The sequence below is a fragment of the Pararge aegeria genome, chromosome 21, assembly GCF_905163445.1.
Source record: "Pararge aegeria chromosome 21, ilParAegt1.1, whole genome shotgun sequence".
Lineage (NCBI taxonomy): Eukaryota > Metazoa > Arthropoda > Insecta > Lepidoptera > Nymphalidae > Pararge > Pararge aegeria.
In genome coordinates, this window is record NC_053200.1 from 1,013,460 (window position 1) to 1,037,564 (window position 24,105).

The following is a 24,105-nucleotide window of genomic DNA, read 5'->3' on the forward strand; positions in this document are numbered from 1 at the left end:
ATGCTCTAATTTTGTATTTTTTAATTATTACACGTTTTTTGGCAAAACCATTTCACGATTTGGTTTCAGCACGATTTTGATTTGGTTTGTGGAACTCCACAGGGTTCCATTTTAAATTCAAACATTAGATTGACATTCCTTTTTTAAATTATATAAATTATGTAATCTATACGATATTGTATTGGAACTGTAACAGTTTAAATAAATAAATAAAATAAAACGTATTTTGTCACAACAATCATCATCATCATCATCGTATTTTTTTACAACATGACTGTAATCTTACCTGGTGGTAAGTGATGATGCAGTCTAAGATTATATTATAGCCGTAATCAGTTTCCATGCGGCATCGTAAATCGGCAATCGCTTAGCGGCACGTCTTTGTCGGTAGGGTGGTAACTAGCTACGGCCGAAGCCACCCACCGCACTAGACCAGGAAAAAATCTGAAATTATAAATTTCCATAATGCCCTTCCGGGAATATCGACTGAAAGACGCACACTGCTGGACATAGGTCGACCAACGCTGCAAAATCTTTGGCATAATAACTTAGTTGAACGAAAAGGAGCTATTTTATAAAGAAATCATCAAAATTTATATAAAATGTTACATTTGTGTCATAAATTTTTTTTAACAAAAATGTGCGACAAAATGCCTGTCTCAGTATGCATTCTAAAAAGCGTAGCATTGAAAAACAGAAAAAATACACAAAAACTAAAAATTCAAATAAAATGTAATACACATAAAAAAAAGAATTAAGTATATAAAAGTACCTACTATAAAGCCTATAAAGGTGCGAATAATTATACATTTATAATAATATAATAATAACTTACCGAACTTGACGTCCTAGGAAGAATTCATTGAGGGTAGATAAATAATTAATAGATATTTGACGTTTGTCGTGTCTGCGAATCTGTTTTCTCTCAAACTCCGTTCGTTCCTTTTCATTCCTATATGTTCAATCGAACCTATTACGTCATTAAGTGTGATTTACAGAAGCTCATATCATATACTTCGTATTCTTTTTTATATATTCAAAAATTCATTTATTGATGGTCAACATTGGATAAATTACCATAGAGACGATGGCGTCAGGAAAACTTTAAAAAGTTCAGGGTAAGATGAAAAGAAAAATGGAGAAAGGACTTACCTGCCACAGCTCACAAAAGTTCTCCTACGACGCACTTCTTTGACACCAACGCGGAGACACAAAATATCACTTTTAAACTTCACCTGGCACTCGGCCGAGATCTACGAGTATTTAAGGTCTTTATGCTATTTCAGAATTTATTCACGAACGACTAATTCGGATTACACCTCGATATGTCGAATGCACGCGTTCACTTTCTTTGTTTACTTAGCAGTAACAAACACAGGGTTTGAATTGAGACTATATAGAAAATTGTGTTGCACGGAAGAGAATGAAAAACGATAAATTATTTGGAAAACCAATGCCGTTTAACAAAACCATGATCTTAATTTTTTTTTAAGTTAAGTTTTATTAAGTAAGTAATAAATAATAACTGTTGTGAAAACTGGCTTTAAAAAAATAAATGTATTATTAATGGGTTAAAATAATCTGAGGAATTTCTTTGTGCGATATATTGGCTTAGTCGATAATGATAATATAATCTACATGACTTCTTCCAATACGCATGGATGGCTGGGGTTCGGTAACACCCTTCCGAGTTCTGTGTTTCCTAATTCTTACAACCTGGGTAACTTTTGAACAAGAACCAAACACTTATCGGTGAGTTAAATTTTGTGTTACAGAAACCGAACACTTATCGGTGAGTTAAATTTTGTGTTACAGAAACCGAACAATTATCGGTGAGTTAAATTTTGTGTTAATTTTTTTGCAAATTAAGTTTATATGACGCTTTGTCAATGCTATGTGCACTTGTCATTGACGTGCATATGAGTCCATGTGTTTGTGTGTGCTATGTTTAAAAAACGTGTAATATTCATATTGTTAGTGCTCTTAAATAAATAAGAATGAATAGGCATCTTCTAGGCAAGCGCGTCCCATCTTATTCCACATGTGCATTTTCCATCAGGTGAGATTGTGGTCAAACGCTAGTCTTTTATAGATAAAAAAAAACAAAGTTATCAAAAGGCGTGTACCCATTAGGGATATTGATCCAAGCGTATAACCAAAGTTCATAACATAATTTCCCAGCATTAGGGAACATCCGCGTAATTTGATTAACATATTAATTGGAATATCAGAGCCATTTAGCTGCTGCTACAGTTACATCAATTATTTGGTACTACATTAACTACTAATTTTCCCTATCCATTAGAGGTGAATCAATGTTCGATTTATACCGTTGCTATTCAAATTAAAAAAGAAAAAAAAAAAGAAGGTTAACTTTACCACCTTGTTTAAAGACTCTACCACCGGTTCGGGAAGCAGATTCTACCGATCTGATACCGATAAATAAATAAATAGACTACGGTAATACACACATCTCCATCTAGGCCCAAAGTAAGCGTAGGTTGTGAAAGAGGGTATGCACAGTGTATGCAGATGATATAAAATTAAGAAAATCTCCAGTACGAGTTACAAATACTTAAGGGTAGGCTTTTTATAACTGTTACAATGCCTATCCTAAAGTTTCTTATATACGCCATTGCCATCCGATCACCAATCCGTATACCCAGCGTTTCGATTATGGTCAAACCCTTGCTGTAAGGGTTTGCATAAAATACATTAAGTCGCAGGGGTCGGCTACGTCAATGGGTGTCCCACAGGGTTCAATCTTGGGTCCCTTTCTATTTTTGGTGTATATAAATGATATACCACACCATGTCAGTGAAACCTGTGACATTGTACTGTTTGCTGATGATACATCTCTAATTTTTAAAACTGATAGAGGTAGAGGCAACTCTGACGATGTAAGCCGTGCTATGTCGCATGTGTCGCACTGGTTTACTGTCAATAATTTACTTTTAAATGCAAAAAAAACTAAGTGTGTGGAATTTATTTAGACCAAATGTAAAGAAAGTTAATAAAAATATAAATGGAGAATCACTAAAAATGGAAGATTCCACAGTTTTTCTGGGCATGACCTTGGATTGTAAGCTTCAGTGGGGTACCCATATAGATACACTAGCAGGTAAACTAAGCTCGGCTGCCTACGCCGTCAGGAAAATTAGACAGATTACTGACGTAGAAACAGCAAGACATGTTTACTTCGCGTACTTTCATAGTGTGATGTCTTACGGGATCTTATTATGGGACAAAGCTGCTGATATTGAAACTATATTCATATTGCAGAAAAGAGCTGTACGGTCAATATATAAACTTAAATCACGTGAATCCCTCCGTGAAAAATTTAAAGAAATTGGTATACTTACGGTAGCCTCACAATACATTTATAACAATATAGTATTTGTAAGACAACATATTAGTCTTTATAAACAAAAAGTGGATATAAACAGTCGACTTACAAGAAATGGTCATAAATTAGTGACATCTGCATATCGTCTGCGAAAGGTGCAGAAGTCATTGGATTGAGTGGGATTGAGTATACGCTTTTATAATATGATTCCTAAGGTAATTTTGGACCTACCAATGCATAAGTTTAAAGAATGTGTTAAAACACATTTATTACAGCGAGGTTATTATACAATTGATCAATTTCTTAATGACAAGGTTGCTAAGAAGCATCCGGCTCCGCTTTCATCTCTCACAAGATAGAAAAATGAATTTTGAAATGTAAAATGTAAATGAAAAGAGCAACTACACACGGACAGACTTGACGTTTCAAAAGTGCTTGTATTAGGCCTACTTGAAATAAATGAATTTTGAATTTTGTACTGTACTGTAACGGTTCTGTAGCTGAAATGTAAGTAGATATTATACGACATAGCTAGATCATATTATTTTCACGTATCCAAGATAGTTTATGAGGTGGTTATTTCAAGACAAAAGCTTTTAAAGTAATAAATCAGCGCTATTTCCTCAAACGCGAACTAATTCGTGCACGTCTGGTGACGGGAATTTTCAGTTAAAGCTGGATTTACGGCAGTTATTGTTGTGACACGCTGAGATGATGCATTGCTTCTGCTCAAATTGGATGGAACCTATCGTACACACACATACCGAAAAACTTTACGCAATCGCTTAAAAATGTTTGTACGGAAATCTTTAAGACAAAATAGCTCTGAGGATCGGTCAAAGTCAGTTGTACCAACTTCTGTTTTCTCTTTCTTTTCTTAATTTTTGGTGTTCTCGTAGATGGCGCAGTGGTAAGCGTTTGGTCTTATAAGTGGGATGTCCCGGTTTCGATCCTCGGCAGCGACAAAGTTTAATCGATTTAACAGTTAAAATAAGGCGAATATAAGGTATTATGTATCATGAAACCAAAATTCAATAATACTGCTGTAGTGTAAGACTAAGTCGCAGCTATTATCGCCCGTCGCTGAAGCGAGAACCATATACTTAGATTAAATCAAGTGAGATGAATTATGACAAAAAACCTAAAACCTTTTAAATTAAATTCAATTAAATTCAATTCAATTAATTCTTACATTTTCATACATTTATTTATTTATTTGGGTTCACAAACAACACAGTATCACATTACCTGCGTAAACCACAGTCATATTACAAGAAAAAATTGTTAAGTGGGCTTATTCAAAACCTAACAAAACATTATTGCTGCAACAATTTCTACAAAAATACATATGGAATCACAATATATATGGAAGGAAATCTTATATTTATTTATTAATATTTTGTGATCGCAAAACTTTGCCTGTAACAGTTATTGATTACTACCCGAAATACTTGTATGTAAATTTAATTTAAAACTACTTTAAACGATCTATGACCAACTTCTAAGAGGCGCGTATTCGCGTAGAATGTCTATATTACTAAAGTTCTCGTAAATATGTTTTGACGACCTCCCTGGCGCAACGGTGAGCGCTGTGAACTGAAGTGGGAGGTTCCGGGTACGATTCCCGGTGTGTGCAAAAGTTTCTGCCGCTAAGCGATTAAGCGTTCCGGTGCGATGTCGCTTAGAAACCGATTAGGGGGTTTTAATATAACTGCCATACTCCCTAACAGGTTAGCCCGCTACCATCGTATACTGTATCATCACTTACCACCATGTGTGGTTGCAGTCAAGGGCTAACTTGTAGTTGAATAAATAAATAAATAAAATGTATACATAAAAAAAATTAAAACTTAAATTTCTGCTAAATTTTCTCTGGTCTGGTTTTGTGGGAGGCTTCGGCCGTGGCTAGTTACCGACAAAGCGCTAAGAGATTCAACTTTTCGATGCGATGCTATAAGCTAGGTTGTCCTGCTTGCACAGTATGCCAGGGGGTAGTGTATTTATTTAATTCTTTATTTGTATACCACAACATTAACATATACAAAATATAATAAAAACAGAAACATAAAGAAAGAAGTAGAACACAAAAGGCGGCCTTATCGCTTAATAGCGATCTCTGCCAGGATACCTTCGAACGAGGAAAAAAGAAGAGTAGACTAGGCTGCTGGTGGTACAAATTTTTAAAATACATACATACGAATAACTACTTAATAATACATAAACTAGTTTACACAAATACATTAAACCTAATATGATAAATAAATATAAAAATAAACTAATATATAACTAGCGGACCCCAGTGCCATCTGTCGGGCTAATTTGTGAATCTAAACCATCCAGGGTGCCACCCGAATGTATACCAAAAAATAATTCAAAATGGTCCAGCCGTCTAGGCGGAGTTCAGTGACATACACCTATAATCTGGGTACATTCAAATCAAGAGTGAATAGGAATCTTCTAGACAAGGGCGTCCCATATTAGGCTGTATTTGTTTATTTATAAAAAAAAAGAATTTTAAGATCCATTCCTTGTACTATTGTTGTACCTGGCTACCTTGAAGAAGGTTAAAAGCTATTTATTTACATTACGCTACGCACCGACCAAACGAATAATGCAGGCGGGTGATGTGTCGCGGTGTGTCGGGGTATATTTTGATAGCGGGAGATATGGTAAGCATATCAGATATTTTACGCGAAGGATGTCGCAACAGATGTCGCTTGTGACATATAATGCATACTAGATGCTTTATAATCACACTACGAACGCATGTTAACGTGAGAGAAACCATACGGCACAATGAGTCAGGTTTATTTGGCTAATAATCTTTATTTAAAAAAAAGATTTTATAACTTACATCTCACTGGAGAACTAGAATAACTTTTTAATCACTTATTCAAATTCGACGTATAAATCACTCCCGAGTTTGGCGTAGTTTCAGCTCTCAGTTGCTGCACAGATATAAAACCCGGCCAAGTTGGAGTTGGACTTGCGAACAGAGGGCTCCGTACCAAGCTGCAAAATAAAATAGTACATTATATTAACATTAATAATAAGATTGGCAAAAAAAAACAACGTTATTGATAAAAAAGCTTGGCTATGAATTATTGCTGTAAGTAGGTTGCTCTTCTAACAATTTTAAATGAGAATGAAAAGAAAAGATGATAACAAAAAAAAAGATCCGGCTAAGTTTGTTGTGGGCTGCAAACTTAGACCAGGCATTTGGAACCCTTACACCCACATTTCTCACTTTAATGTACGCATCGTTAGTACCATCTTAAAGTTAAAGTCAAAGTCATAAATATCTTTATTCAGGTAGGCCCTACTATCTACCTGAATAAAGATATTTATGACTTTGACTTTAACTGATTTTAAGTTATATATAGCTCATAAGCTGTTTAGAGTGGACTGCCACTCTCATAAAATGGAAGGGTTTGACAGACGTCCAGCGTGGTGGCAGTGGAGTTGGAGATAATGGTAATCGTAGCACAGAGAACGCTGCTACCATTCTCCGTAATGTTTCCTTACTTTCCTCTATCGAAACCCGTTGGAAGAAGCCATCCCATCAGAATACAGCTATAACATTAATAACGCAAAAAAATAACGCAAAGCTTAAACTTGGTCATTGATGTTAATTTTTTTTTTTAATTTAATTTTTTAATTTAATTCTTAATTTAATATGAATTTTAATTTTAATTCTATTTATATTTTTAACATTATTAATTAGTAAAATATTTTTAGACATTTATTTTGTAATGCAGTTATATATAAAATGTAATTAATTTTGAGATTATTTGTAAACGTTGTGAGAACCTGTAATAAGCTGAACATTCACTTAGCTCGCAACGTAAAAACTTGGACAAGAAAAAATGTAGTAGCGGTTGGTTTTCCTAAATAAATAAATAAATCACCACCCCGATGACAACTGTATTCTTACTTCTTGTACATCATTATCACCATCACCAAATTAACCTAATACCTGCCCACTACAAAGCACGGTAAGATAATGAGAAAGGGTTAAGGCCGTAGTCCACCACGCTGGCCCAGCTCGGATTGGCGTAGATGTCTCAGACATGCAGGTTTCCTAACGATGTTTTCCTTCACCTTTGAAGCAAGTGAAATTTGAATTACTTCAAACGCATATAACTTAAAAAAGTTAGAGGTGCACGCTGGGATTCGAACTCGGCCTCCGGGAAGTGAAGTCGAGCTCCTACCTAATGCGCTATAACCGCTTATACATGCACATGCTCCCTTTACATTCATTTCTTGTACATGTTCCCTTTTAAATTTTATTTTCATTAATTAATTTTTTATTTCACTTTTCTATTTTGTCTACCTTTTATGATTTATGAGATAGCTCTCTGAGACGGATCGACAGACGGAGGTTTGGTGGGTTAGATAAGAATCACAGTATAAACAAAAGATTCATACAGTAGTTTGTAACCTTTGATCTAGTCGTAAATGTCGACATTGTCTAATCAGCGTATCGGGACGAGGATACTCGTCACCCTTACTGGCTCCCGCAGCATGGATCCATTCTCGCTTAGCACCAGTCCGCGTTTACCGCTTTGCTATATTGCTTTATGTATGAATGAGTATCCTTAATATACGGTACCTGGTGACCCCATTAGCACCCTTAGGCAACGGAACCCTAAAAAGGCACATAAAACGTCTGAGCTAGTTTCACATTTTAGTCAGCCCCGGTCGTGAAAAACGTTGCAATTTACAAAAAGCGACACCTAAAACTTTTCGTGTGCTCCCAACACGAACAGAATGAATGGATGTTACGCACGTGGTTAAATAAACGCTGCGTTGTTAGCTACTCGTGATATTATCATCATTAACAAACTATTACGGAATTTCTACCAGGCACGGGTCATAGGTCATATCATAGAACGTTATGGAAAACTCTGCGGCATGCTGGTTTCCCCACGATGTTTTTCTTCACAGTTAAAGCGGGTAATACTTTAATTGCGAAAAGGAGACCGAACTCACCACTAGGCTATTACCACTTCCTCGCGTTCACCGCAACAAATCTGTACGGTGTTATTTATCATTCACAAAAGTGAAGTTACAAAGTCAGGTCTGTATGTAATTTTTTGTTTTACTGTCAAAATGTACTGAGGATGTTTTATAATTAACCAATCTGAATTTTGAAAAACAGTACAGTACTTACCTATTCAGCCATTTTAATCAAGTTCCAATTTTCGATATTTTTTATATATTATTAAAATTAAGCACTCCTGCATTTAGCGGAGTGTAGCTAATTTATCTTTTTTTTTCGTTTAGGATAAATTTATAGGAAACGTTTTGAATTGGTTACAAGATCTAATTAAAATAATAAACATCTCAATAAAAAAAAAATAGAATAAAAACAGGAAAATTCTCACTTGTACGATCATGACGATGATAAAAACGCGGCGTTTTTGTGACTGTGCGTGGCACTCCCAGTCCATCATAAGCTGTCGGGATCGCGTAGCAGTTCATCAGTCACACGCCGCGTTCAATTACCCGCCATGGCGTCGCGGTGTGGATTAGCCTAATTAAAAACGCCACTTCAATAGATGGAGTTTTAAATTTTGAGCGACTGCCAAAACAGGACAATCTCGCTAGTTATACGATAATTAATTTAATCCTCGTACGCTTGTGTGGGTGTGTGTGTGCGTTTGTGTGCAATTACAACATTGCAACCATTAGCTAATTTTATAGCTTCATGCTGTAAAGGAAGTAAGATTAAATAAATTAAATAAATAAATAAATATACTACGACAATACACACACCGCCATCTAGTCCCAAAGTAAGCGTAGCTTGTGTTATGGGTACTAAGATAACTGATGAATATTTTTATGAATAATATACATAAATACTTATAATATACATATAAACACCCAGACACTGAACAACATTCATGTTCTTCACACAAACATTTTCCAGTTGTGGGAATCGAACCCACGGCCTGGGACTCAGAAAGCAGGGTCACTGCCCACTGCGCCAATCGACCGTCCGTCGGTAGTTAATAAAATGTATTCAATAAGCATAATTTTTATTTAATTATCAATCTAGAAAATGTTACGAGAAATAAACTTAATTTTTCCTTAGTTATCAATTGATGTGTTTTTTTGTTTCAATATTGGACGCGGTTAAAATTGTACATAAGAATCTTGAGACAAGGTTTTATACTATTTATATCCTATTTACTTGTATAAATAAAGCTTAGTCCAAAATATTTTTATATAGTACCTTATTTTTCTTACATTTTCGGCTTTGGGATTTACATGATACGTACGAACGTAGAATATATATTTATAGTGTATTTTATAGTTGAAGACTAATACTTGTAAGGCAATGTAAGATTGGCGAACAGTTTAAAGGATATAAAGACAAGAATAGAAGCACAAACCAATAATAAAGTGAAATGTAAGACCTCGATGTTAGAAGTTAAATCCATACTATATAAATGTTTTCGAATGTTTGCTTGCTAATGCGATGAGACTGCTTGTTACCTTTATGCTCGAATCCACAAATAAAAATAAAATTTGACCCTTTAGTTTGCATGCTGGAGATCAAAATTAGTTGCCTTTCTTTGCACGGCTTTAAATATAAACCAATTTGGGTTAAGATAAATAAATAAATAAATAAATATACTACGACAATACACACATCGCCATCTAGCCCCAAAGTAAGCGTAGCTTGTGTTATGGGTACTAAGATGACTGATGAATATTTTTATGAATTATATATACATAAATACTTAGAAAATACATATAAACACCCAGACACTGAAAAACACTTAATGCTCATCACACAAACATTTTCCAGTTGTGGGAATCGAACCCACGGCCTTCGACTCAGAAAGCAGGGTCGCTGCCCACTGCGCCAGTCGGCCGCCTAAGATAAAACTTTGATGCTGTAATGCTGAAAAGGGACAAGTATTGTATAGCATACCATGCCAGATTTAGTTTGTGGACTGGTATGGTAAATAATACTAGCACCACCCAGACTGAGACGAATTCAATGTATTTTGAATTTTATTGACGGGAAATCTAGTGCTAGTTCCGCCATAACATTTAGAAAATATATAAACTTTAAAATAAACTGAAAATTCTAAACATCCTTTACAAACATTCAAATATTCTATTACATTAGTGAGAAATGTATGTGATAAGATTGGGTTAGAAACATTTTCCAGCCACATATGAACCAATTGCATTAACATTCCCGTGTGTATGTTAGCTTCCATCCAATTTGAGCAGAAGCAATGCATCATCTCAGCGTGTCACAACAATAACTGCCGTAAATCCAGCTTTAACTGAAAATTCCGACACCAGACGTGCACGAATTAGTTTTGGGCAATGATATTGTTTGTATAAAAATAGCTAGATAGCAACGTTAATGATACACGAGGCACTTTTCTGGACACAGACCGCTTGTAATATTTCTTTGCTGTTTCGATAACATGCTGAGAGCGTATCGCAATTTTTTTTGCGGAGCAGTGGGTGTGATGGCTCGAAAACCTCTGTGGGATAGCGCCATTCTTATGTCCGGAATTGCCGCAAGGATTCCAGCCACAGTCGAACCCTACCTCCGACTAACAAGTTGGGTTTGAGTGGTGGAGCATGAATGTCAGCTTACGTGGGGAGCATAATTCGTCAGATAATTGGATAGCGGTAAGAAAATACCCCTTGCTGCTGTGGTCAAGGCATGGCATGGGCTCTAGGAAGTGAGAGGTTTTGAAAAGTTGTGGTTTCTTGCGAGCACGTGATAGTAATGAAGAAATTGGCGGAGTAATGCATTCACTGCGGTATGCACTACTCCGCCAATTTCTGCGGGTACGATGTGGACTCCCTATACATTTTGAATCCTCGAGGTAGAGCGCGGAACCATTATTTCAGTCTCTAGCCAGGGCCCGCTGTATAGTTACGGCGATCAGTAACTCAGCCACCAGGCCACAAGTTGAAATACCGTAAGCTTTTAGTCAGTAGATGCATATCTACTTAGAATAGCAGCTTAGGATAACGTATCCAGCCTGTATCCATAGTGGCGTGAATATGTGTTCGACTAGCAAACTACCGTAATATTCGCTTAAACCGACCCATCTTCTTCGGTTGTTATATGCAGGCTGTCGATGTGCGATGGCGCACGTTGTACGACGCATGTAGCCGTTTTTTCTAGGGTATGTATACATACCTTCCGAGGAAGGTTTTGAGGGACTCGATGGCGAGTCATAGTACCCACTTAACCCCAGTGAGCGTAGTGTTGTTTTAGGTGAACGCCATCGAATACTCTTTGACGTGTGGGCCTTGGTTTTTTTTTATGAGCTCAGGCTCTCAACGTCATCACTACAACGTTAGCAGTAGTAAAGTTTTTTGTGACAGAGCTCGAACTACTGTCATGATTATTTCTGCTTCCAAGTAATCCCGGCCGAAGGACTACATATTTGTCGGAGGTAGGTCTCCACTGTGGCTCCATGCGGAAATTTGGCTACCAGTCGATGATATGTTCTCCATATTTTGTATATCATTGGTTCGGGGCACGAGGAAATTGTGCAGATTTATTATTTTAAAAGCTTTTATCTTCGTGAGAGATCGCAACTTTTTAACTTTTCGGTTAAACCAGACAATGTGGCCAATACATAATATGGTATTAAATCAAAAGCGTTGACACCACAATCACACGCCGATGGAGCCGTAGCGAGCACTAAATTTTGTCAAATATTTTATAAAATTTATTAGAATTTTCATAAATGAGATAAAATATCTTACTCAGTTTTTAGTTTAAAAGAAAAGATTAAAATCATTTTTGATATACTTGTATTTTATCTGATATACCTTTCCCAAAAAGTTTATTAAATACTAGTTCGGGTTTATTACGGTTTTAATCATTCCCGTTGTGGAATTGGGAGCCATTTGTTTTACTGGGATAAAATCTATCCAATTCTTCTATTTTCTTCAAAAAATCAAGTTGACAAAGGCGCGAAAGTAGGAAAAACAAAAAAACACACTTTTACATTTTTATTAGTAAGGATTTTATTTATTTTGAGTCACTCAGCGGGCTATAAAGAGAGATATGCTCGGAGTATCTCTACGTGATCAAATCCGAAATGTGGAGATCCGTAGAAGACCAGAGCTACTGACATAGCTCAACGAGTCGCGAAGCTAAACTGGAAACGGGCGGGGCACATAGTTCGGAGAAAGGGTGGACCTTGGGTCCAAAGGTGCTGGAATGGTAAGCACAGCGTCGGTCGACCCCAAACCAGGTGGACAGACGACATTAAGCGCGTCGCAGGTTGCCGCTGAATCCAAGCGGCACAGAACCGTGGAATTTGGAACTTCCTTGAAAAACCTATGTCTGGACATAGGTCTTTTGTAGGAAGTTCCAATTAACCAAATCAAAAATCAACATCATATCTATCTATCGGCTGATATGATGATGATGATGAATTTCATTTCATTTCATTTATTCAGAATATTGGTAAGGGTACAGAATATACACAATAAACATGGTGCCACGATAACTGTTGCAGTAGTATAAACTGTGTCGCAACACACGCCCACCTCCAACAATAAATGTATAGCACCAATAAGACAAAAGTAGAACATAGTAAATGCCAATAAAAAAAAAAGAGAATAAGAGTCAATTAAAATAATAAAAACATTCAGCGACTTATTTAGTGCGGGTGTGTGTGTGTGTGTGCAATTGTGTGTGAGTGTGTGTGTGTTTGTGTGTGTATATGCATTTGTGTTATGTGAATGTCTATAGTTTGGGCCTATTTTAAAAAATCTGTTGAAGTAGGAAGAATCATTTTATTATCTTTTCTACACTGATGAATGATGATGGATTTTAGATACACTTTACAAAGGTTGTGGCAGCGTAAATTCTGCTTCCGTAGAAACGAGTGCGTTCTTTATTAATAAAATGATCCTTGTGATCGGTGTGACCAACTATAATTGTGTTTGAATGATTGGGAAAGGTAAATCCCAATTTCAAGGATTTGAATTTGGTATTTACGTCTCCTTCAAAAATTTGAATTTGGTATTTACCTCTCTTTCGCTACTAGTATTTTGTAAATTTTACTGAATAGTGTAAACTGGATAAGCATTTCGCTAAAAATATGGTCCATAATGAAATATCTTTTTTCACTATGAAGAACTACGGATAATATTATTATATTTTAGTTGTTTCATCCTCAGTTAGCAGTTAATTCAGCACCTCAAGGTTATTAATAGTACTATCTCTGGATTGGGTTAAATAGCAGCGACAGTTTGTGTTCAAGAACTAACGAGTTAAAATAACATTTCAACATAAGTTTATTTCCATCGCCACGATCAAACTTCGTACCGTACCTACATCTATTTGCATTATTAATAGGAGTAATTCCCACATATCCCGCGGGAGTCACTCGAGAAATTAAGAGCCTTTCGGTCGCTCGAGGAGGCAATTTATGTTTTCAGGATGAATTACAAGAATTTATATCGCGAGCGTGAATAACTTTATTCCTTAGTTATGGAACAGAATAACTAATCTGAAGGGCGGTCTACGTGAAATTAACCGCGCCATATTATATACGTAGCCGTATGCTACGTTTATTTGTATGGTGATGTTGAAACTGAGTTATTACAATAATGAAGCATGTGGGTTAAGAAGTAGTATACTTTAAAAGCTTATACCGCGATAGTGGTTGACTCCTTGGACGTACCTCTAACTGTTTAAAGTAATGTGCGTTTTGTATCACTCATGCGGGTACTAATACTAATTTGAATGCGACAAGTAAAATTTTAAAATGGGCAAACGGTTCTTTTTCAACTACAAGAGCGAGCGTACTACTTTCCCCGCATGAGTAATACAAAATAGTATGTGCAACAAGTGCGACATACAACTTGTCGCACTAGTTGCACAATATACTATTATGCAATTAAAATATCACTGGATTCAACGGTGAAGGGAAACATCGTGAGAAATCTAACTTGATGAAAATTTATTGGGACTTAATCTTATAAGTGAGAGGCCCCAGGTTCAATTCCCGGCGGGGATAATCCAGGAATTTATAATTTCTGATTTTTTTCTGACGGTTCGTCCGTCAGAATCAGAAATCGTCGTCGTCAATATTTAAATTTACAAGCTATTAAGTTTTTATTGGTCATCTAGGTTGAAGGCTCTTGTTCATAAAAATTAAAATGGTTTTTTAATTAACATTTTTCATAAAGTGGCCACATCAAAGTCTAGCTTTACAAGTTACGAGATTAATTTACATGAAAAGAAAATTAGTAGAGTAACCATGGGGTTTTTTTTTTATAGAATCTGAGTTTAAAATTGAACTTTGAAATGTTAAAAAAATAAGTTTTACGATAACTGTTGCAGTAGAATAAACTGTGTCAATGAAACAAAATTAGACCATAGTAAATGCCTATAAATATCAGAGCATAGTAAGTAAATTAAACAAAGATAAATAAAAATAATGAATAAGTTTCATATACAAAAAAAACAAACAAAAAACAAAAAAACATGCAGCGACTTATTTAGTGTGCATGGGTAAGTGTTACTGTGTGAGTGTGTTCACGTATGTGAGTCTATGAATGTGTGTTATGTGAATGTCTATAATTTGAACCTCTTTTAAAAATCTGTTGAAGTAGGAATCATTGTTTTACTATCTTTCCGTTTTTCCGTAGGATAGTCTTCTAAGCCAATGTATAAAAGCACTTGTACATTTATGGACAGTTAAAAGATATATATTTAGATGTGCCAACGGAATAATTTATTTATTACCTTGTCTATAAAACATAGTTACTCATCCAAAGATAATCTGTTACACCATTGTCCAATTATATCAGAATTCCGAAACTCATTATGTCACTCCGCAGTCAATATTAATTACACCAAATGTTGCCATTACAACACTTAATTCCTGTCAAAAAACTTTTAAAATTGTCTCCATGTCATACCCATACATCAAAACGACAAGTTTAAAACTCCCCTAAAACTTTCAAATTGAACCTTATTCGACTAGTTATAAAAGCGATATTGAGTGTAAATGTAAGATTGTTTAAGTTGTGGTATGCACAAATGCTTCGCTTCAAATAGGAATTAGTAACGTTGTGATGTAACATATTGTGTAAAGTCACGGTGTTTTGTCAGTCTAAGAGCTGCTGGTAAGATTTTAGATGACACTTGATAAATTTGGAACTCGTGAATATTATATACGAGATAGTAATTATGGAAGCGGTGATAGCCCAGTGGGTAGGATTTAGACTTCACTTTCGGAGAGCCGAGTTCGAATCCCAGCACGCACTCTAACTTCGCACTCTAACTTTTATAAGTAATGTGCGTTTAAGAAATTAAAACATCACTTGCTTCAACGGTGAAGGAAAACATCGTGAGGGAACCTGCAAGCCTGAGAGTTCTACATACTGTTCAAAGGTATGTGGAGTCCACCAATCCGCACTAGGCCAGCGTGGTGGATTACGGCCATAACACCTCATTGTGGAAGAGACCTGTTCCCTGTAGTGGGTAGGTAATGGGTTGATATGATGATGATGATGATGATGATGATGAGTAATTGAGAGCACTGCTGTGCTAGTGCTAGTATTAGCATTGACAATGGGCGGCGCACATAGCTCGGAGAACCGATGGACGTTGGGGTCCTAAATCGGCAACCTTGAACCGGTAAACGCAGCGTGCGCAGCGAGGTGGACAGATTTTTTTTATTCCACTACAATTTAGCCCTTGACTGCAATCTCACCTGATGATGTAGTCAGATTTTACAAGACATCGCACCGGAACACTAGATCGCTTAGCGGCACGTCTTTGTAGGTAGGGTGGTAACTAGCCACGGCCTAATCCTCTCTCCGGACGAGGCTAGAGAAACTGAATTTTCTCTCGTTAATAGTTAATTATGAATTCTCAAACTGCCGGGACTTCCTGCTGAAATTCTAAGCGTTCACTGTTGCGCCTTGTTGGTGAAGAAGTATGAGTCTGTAGGTACTTAATAAATGGGACTTTGTTAGATTGATATCTTAGTAGCGAACTAGTGCCATATTAATAAGCTATCATCGAGTTAAGCTAAGCATAGATTGAAAGATACTTGAGATCCTTTTCTTTGTTTGATGAAAGTTTATCAACATGGGATTTTCTCGAACTTTGCTTACTTGAAAAAATCTAAATCGAACATTAGAAAGTTTTTCCATAGTTTATTTAGTTTAGGAATTTATAGAATAGGCTGAGATTAATCTAACCATAATACAATTTAGTTATTTTTTTAATTAAATCATAAGTTTACATTTTTACAGACTCTTAAATTTTAATGTGCGCTTAAAGTGTAAGATAAGTTTAAAAATCAAGCCACTTACGTTGTCATATTTTAACCCTTCTCAAAAATAACTGTATTTAGATAAAACGTAGAAACCATTTGTATTCACGTGAAATTATGTTAAACCAATTAAATAGAACCACCACCCCAACTACATACGAATACCAGTTAAACAATCTTACTTTCAAAACTCAAGTAGATTTTCACGTGAAGCTTCTACTTACTTACTTACAGTGCTTTGATCATGTAGAGATACTTCGAGCTCCAACCGCTGAGTATCTCCAAGGTTCCTCACTAGGCTTGTCAGTGGTGGATACTATGATGACTTTGTGATATACCTCCTCAAGATTATCCACCAGCTCTCAGTGTTTTATTGTTTGTACAAGGACAAATGTATTTGGGATACGTGACAATACTTAAGATGTAAGTGAATCATTTTCTTCTAGTGTGGAAGGTGAGTCATAATCAGTATTTATAGAAGGCATGCTTTTAAACTTTTTCTGTCTATGACATGATTGTATTTGACTGCAATCTTGTGTACGCATGCATGATTCACATTTGTTTTCTGTGTTCAATCTACTGTTAGCGGTTGCCCACCTGGCTGTTACCACGCTACGCCATATTAAATGCTGTGACGTCTCTAGAAGATTCATTATATAGAGTTGCTTAAATACAAATAATTTGCTTTATATAATTCGTAATAATTCTAATCTAAATATTTAAAATTTTCCAAATAGATTAATAACTTTGTAGTTTGTGAAATAGCTAACCGGAAACTGATATTATAAAATATTATTCTTTGTTCGTTTTGTTGTCAACTTTGTAAACGGTACCTGAGCCGCATACAAGTAGAAGCATTACCTTCTCAAGCATTCATTCTGAATCAAGCAATTGTACGGGGAAACTCTGCTCGATTATGTGTCAAATTTAATAAGTGAAAATAGTATTATTCAAAGTCCTATCCTCACGTTCTCCGACACTACTAATCTTACTATAGGTTACTTATCCAAATTAACAATTATTCATTGTAAAGTCAACATCTCCTGAGGATGCTCCGGTTTCGGAGCGAAACGTGCGTAGAGATCTGTATGGTATGGAGTATAAGTATTAAAGAAATAATAAATTATACCAAACAGATTCTCCTGTTTTTCGGACTATAGCAAATTAAGCTTATAAGCTCATTCGTCGCGTACGGGTAGTTCGATTCGGACGTTTATAATGTAATGTAATGTTATCTAAGCCGCTGGCCCAAATTATAAGATATGGCGGGTCAAGTAATAATTAATGAATTCTTGACGTTTGTTCAAAACAAAATAGATGTGTTAGACGAATTGAGTATAGTGCAAATTTGTGCCACCAACTTTTTGGATGCGGAAATTGAAGCTGGAAAGAGTACTCTGTACAGTGCGTGTGGTGACAAAGTACGTATTGTACAAAGAAAAGGAGATGACAAGAAGAAACGCAACATAAAAGATGTCATCAAATTACTGAAAGAAGTGGACCCTGATGCACAACCGACTTTCGTTGCCAAAGACCTGAACCGGTTGCCACCGGTCTCTTTTGACTATGTCGATGTAACTCGACTTTTAAAAGACATGACGACCATGAAGACAGAACTCTCCGAGTTTCAGATGAGAATGAGCACGGAAATAGTTGATTTGCGCAACTCGTTTGAGCAACAAACGTTTAAGTGCAAGGAGGTTGGTCCGCTGCATATATCGCCCGATAAAACAAAATCGCTACCGCTTACGCCCGAACCATACGCAAAGAAGACATGCCCGACAAAACCGGTTGAGACGATGTACACGCCGACGTACAGAGACATTGTGCATAAGGCACCGCGCTCTCGACGTGCTAAAACTACCCGTATTCATAGTGGTCAGACGGATGGGGATCGTGTACTAGTTGATAGCAGGCTAAAGTTAAAATCGAATGAGGTAGTTAAGGGACAATTACCTGTATGCGATGACGATTTTACTTTAGTTATGAATAAGAAACGCAAACATAAAATTAATAACTTGCGAGGGACATTAGAAAGTTTTGGGAAGATAAGGGTGGTAGAATCACAATGTTCAATTTATGTCTCACGAGTTATGAAGTCTGTTACTGAAGCTGATATTAACGACCATATTACGGACAGGGGCGAACAATGTAGTAAGGTCGAATTGCTTAAGCAGTTCCAAGAAACATCGTTCAACTCATTTAAAGTAACCATACCTACCAGTAAATTAGAGACATTCCTGAATCCCAACTTTTGGCCCGCTGGACTGGTTTACCGTCGTTATCGAGAACGCAGATTTCCCACCGTCTTTAAATAATCATTTAATGGACAGAGCTAACAACCTATCAATAATTAAAATGGTCACGTTCAACTGTAGAAGTATAAAAAGATCCATAGAACAAGTAAGATCCTTGTGTCAGTTTGCTGATATTGTGGCGCTACAAGAAACGTGGCTTTTACCTCACGATCTTGGTTTCATCAATGAAATTAATGACGAGTTCGGATGCTTTGCCAAATCTTCTGTCGACACCTCCTCGGGCGTTCTAAAGGGGCGGCCATACGGTGGCTTAGCGCTGATGTGGAGGAAATCAGTATTTCCCAGTGTTACTTTAGTAGACTGCACTAGTGATAGATTGGCCGCAATTCAAGTTAACTTGGATTGTCGTCAATTTTTGATTTTGAGCGTTTATCTGCCTACAGACTCTGAAGAGAATCTGATTGTTTTCACGGATTGTCTTGCCAATATATCTGCGCTAATAGATGACAGTAACGCTGAAACCGTATATGTTTTGGGGGATTTCAACGCTCACCCTGGGGCCAGATTTGGGGAGGAACTTAAACAATTTTGCTTAGATCACTCTTTGATATGTGTGGATAGAGAACTTCTTTCGGCCGATACACACACGTACGTAAGTGATGCACACGGAACCAGGAGATGGCTTGATCATTGTGTCGTTACTTGTGCTGCACGTAATACTGTTAAATCTGTTCATGTGGAATATGGTGTGTACTGGTCTGATCATTTCCCAATAGTTATTACTTGTGAGATGGACACGGTGATTCGTAAAGTTATTTTAACCAACGCGGACTCCCTACAGGGAATAAAGTGGGGTCATAGACGGGATGACCAAATTAAATTATATACAAAATACTGCTGTGATAAATTAAGTTCCTTATATTTGACTAGTCATTGTGATAATTGTCGATCTTATAATTGTAACCAACATTTTTGATTTTTATAATAATATTGTATCTACACTACAGTCTGGCGCTAAAAACAGCGCGGACATTCCGAATGGTGCACTGAAAAGGCCTAAGAAAATCTTTGGGTGGAACTATCACGTAAGAGAGTGTCATCAAATGGCAAAATTGTATTATGGATGGTGGAGCTGTAATGGTAAGCCTAGTACCGGTGAACTTTATAACAACATGATTGAAAGCCGTAAGGTATTTAAAAACAAACTGAAGTGGTGTCAAAATAATGAGGAAAAAATTAAATTAGACGCGTTAGCAATGCACAGGACAGATAAAAATTTCATTAAATTTTGGCGTACTACAAAGTCTTTAAATCATAGATCCAGCGTACCTGAAACGGTAGATGGAGTGAATGACAAATATAAGATAGCAGACTTATTTTCACACCACTTCAAGGTCAATCCCTTTCCGGCTCGTACTGCATTAAACCCTACTAAGGTAACTGTAGATATAACAGACACTGTAAGTTTTACTGCTGGCGATGTGGCTAGTGTGGTTCATCAGATGAGTAAGGGAAAGTCTCCTGGGTTCGATGGTTTAAGTCTTGAACACATTATGTATGCTGGCGAATCAATATTCAGAGTTTTGGCCACCCTGTATAATACTTGTATAAACTTTGGCTATTTACCAAAACAGCTTATGAAAACCGTGGTAGTTCCAATCCCCAAAAACAAAACAGGTGACCTTTCCAGCCTAAAAAACTACAGACCGATTTCGCTAGGTACTGTGTTAGGAAAAATACTGGAAAGGTTAATACATCCGAGCTTAAAGAATAACATCAAGCTGAATGATGCACAGTTTGGTTTCCGTCCCGGTCTTTCAACAGACTCGGCGATTTTCAGCTTAAAAGCAACCGTGAGCCATTATGTGAACAGAGACACATCAGTTTACGCGTGCTTTCTCGACTTAAGTCGTGCTTTCGATCTCGTAAATTATAATTTACTTTGGGAGAAATTACACGACTCTAAAGTCCCTCTAAAAACGATTAATCTGTTGAAGTACTGGTATGGTAACCAAGCAAGCTATGTAAGATGGGGCGACGCGACTTCTAGTGAATATAAGCTAGAATGCGGTGTTCGTCAAGGAGGATTGACCTCTCCTGACCTTTTTAGCCTATACGTGAACGACCTGATTGAGAGACTGAGAAGCACCAAGATCGGTTGTCATATAGGGTCCACTTGTATGAACAACTTTAGCTACGCGGATGATATGGTTCTTCTCAGCCCCTCTATTAGAGGACTTCGTAAACTAGTAGCAATCTGCGAGAGTTATGCTGCAGAACACGGTCTTAAATATAACGTTAAGAAGACAGTTACGATGGTGTTCCGATCTGGCAGAGGTCCGGGGACTATTCCGGGGGTTTTCCTTGATGGAGATTTGCTCGAGAGAGTTGAGCGGTTCAGATACCTTGGACATATTGTGACTGAAGGCCTTGTCGATGATGAAGATGTAGAGAGGGAACGACGTGCTCTGGCTGTTAGATGTAATATGCTCGCACGTCGCTTTGCGAAATGCAGTGACCAAGTTAAGGTGACATTGTTTAGAGCATACTGTTTATGTTTCTATACATGTCAACTTTGGGTAAAGTCCACCAGACGCGCTGTCAACAATATCAGGGTGCAATACAATAATGCTTATCGTATCTTGATGAAATTGCCAAGGTACTGCAGCGCGTCGGACATGTTCGCTAGGTCCAGAGTACCGGATTTCTTTGCGATCATAAGATCGCGAATAGCAACATTTTGGAGTCGTTTGCGAGCCTCCGATAATGAAATCCTAAGCACGTTGGCAGAGGGTCTGGACTGCTCGATTTTCAAGCACTAGCTTTCGGTGCACCGTGAGGCAAATAGAAAATAAACTGTAGTGATTTTTGTAAAGGTTAGGTATAAGAAAACCCATAAAATATGACGAACTATGTAATTAATGATTATTATTATGACGGACGTGAGTTTGCAATATTTTTATATTGCAATACTGTTACTTATTATTATTATTTTGTTATTTAATTTATCTTTTTATATTCTTATAACTGGGTTTATACCTTTCAATAAAGATTATTATTATTATTATTATTATTATATCATGGATTTCCGCAAAGTAACGCCTGCTTCTATCCAATACTTATCCAACGGTATATCGATTATATTTTGTTTAAATAATGAAACATCTATCGAAAATAAAGACAAATAATTAATATTGAAAGTGCACGTAAAGGGCCAATTTCACAGCGATAAGTTAGGAAAGCATGCTGAACCACTTTTTGTAAAACAAATATGTGTTTTTAATTTATTCCACTACCCTAGTTGCTGACTACCTAGTAACTGCAATCTCATCTGGTGGTAAGTTACGACGCAGACAAGCGGTATGGATGTTTATATTTAACGGCAGGGGGGAAACCAGCCACGGTCAATGCCTCCCAGGTCAGACCAGAATAAATCAGAAATCATACATTCTCAAATTGACCGCACCGGGGATCGAATCCCGGTATTAATTCTTTTTTAAAATAAATAATTGGCGGAATTAATAATGAATGAATGAATGAATGAATACACTTTTATTGTACACCACATAAACATAACAAATTCAAAGTAAAAATTTAACAAAAGGTATACAATTTGGCGGCCTTATCGCTACATAGCGATCTCTTCCAGGCAACCAAAGGCGTTAAAAACAGCTCAAGAAGAGAGGTAGGTGGTGCATTTAACTGTACTGTGTTGCAAATAAACATGAATAAACCAATATATACAAATGTAATATGTACATATAACAAACTTACAATAAAATATATACATAGTGATAATAATTAATATGTACCTATATAATTAATATCAATAATAAATAAATATATACAATATTGTCAAACCACAAATAAAACAGAAGGGAATAGGCAAGTTAAAGATCCGCAGATGCAGACAAAAAATGATCTTTGACAAGTTTTTTAAAATTGGTAATAGACTGTGCCTCTCGGATTTCAAGAGGCAAGGCATTCCAAAGCTTAACAGCCTGAACAGTGAAAGATCGGTGGAAGAAAGATGAATTATGTGAAGAATTAAACATAATTACGATTAAAAAAAATACAATGTTCACTTCAGTGAATTCGGACTATAAAATGTTTGGCATTACCGTCAGTCATTCTACCTACAATTTAATCATTTACAAACTGTAGGAATGTTTAACAAATGTTCACCACTATTTTCTTGAACTGTCATGACCCAATATCAGTTTCAGTGAGTCATCTATCGCCGTAAAATAACTCCTGCATTCATTATTATACATGCTCGTTGGTTAAATTACTTTGCCACCTCTTCACAGCCTTTATACTTTGCAGTCTTTATAACAACGGGTTAGAGTTCACTATTGTCTGCATTAAAAATATCTGAATACCTTAACACTGTGTTAAGATTTTCTTTGATCATGCAATAAATTTTAAACTCTCACAAGCTGGTGAGTTATTGAATTCTTGGAGAACAAAAGAGTTGACGTTATATTATGTATCCAAGAATTTATATTTTGTTTCGTTTTGTGTTAAGTATAAAATACATTTTGTCTATGACAAGCATTGAATTAAGAACATACAGAATCCTGATTCAGCCATTTTTGTATGTGCCCTTTATCAGCGAGCGCATGAACCGTGTCATCATCATATCGACCCATTACCGGCCCACTATAGGGCACGGGTCTCCTTCCACAATGATAAGGGGTTCGGGCCGTAGTAGACCAAGCTGGCCGATTGCGGATTGGTGGTCTCCACGCTCCACGCACCTTTGAGAACATTATGTAACTCGGGCATGCAGGTTTCCTCACGCTTTCCTTCACCGTCGAAGCAAATGATATTTTTAATTACTTAAAACGTACATAACTTAAAAAGTAAGAGGTGAGTGCAATTATCTACCTCTAATGTTCTAAGCGTTCACCATAAAATGTGAAAATGGAAAAAAGTTTATGAGCTAGCAACATTCCGCGGGTGTAAAGTGAGACGTGCGTGGGCCGTTTTCACTGTTTTTGGACATAATGGACTGTATGCAATAATAGCTGTATTCTGAATGTTTTTGATTAATGAATGTTTCTATATCGAACCCTGTGGGTTAGTTAGAAGACAACGTTAGTTCACCAATGCGCTCACTGATAAAGAAATGTTGAGATGCCGAATTATAACGAATTTTACTTTAGACTAAAATAAACTATGTTAAACTAAATAAAAT

General features: G+C 36.5%; 1 protein-coding gene across 1 annotated transcript; it reads left to right on the forward strand.

Annotated features, from left to right (window-relative positions):
* Positions 1 to 17,909: 17,909 nt before the first annotated feature.
* On the forward strand, positions 17,910 to 18,965 carry LOC120633403. The gene has a single exon (XM_039903609.1). It carries the CDS (start codon positions 17,910 to 17,912, stop codon positions 18,963 to 18,965), a length of 1,056 nt encoding a protein of 351 aa, XP_039759543.1.
* The last annotated feature ends 5,140 nt before the right edge of the window (positions 18,966 to 24,105 follow it).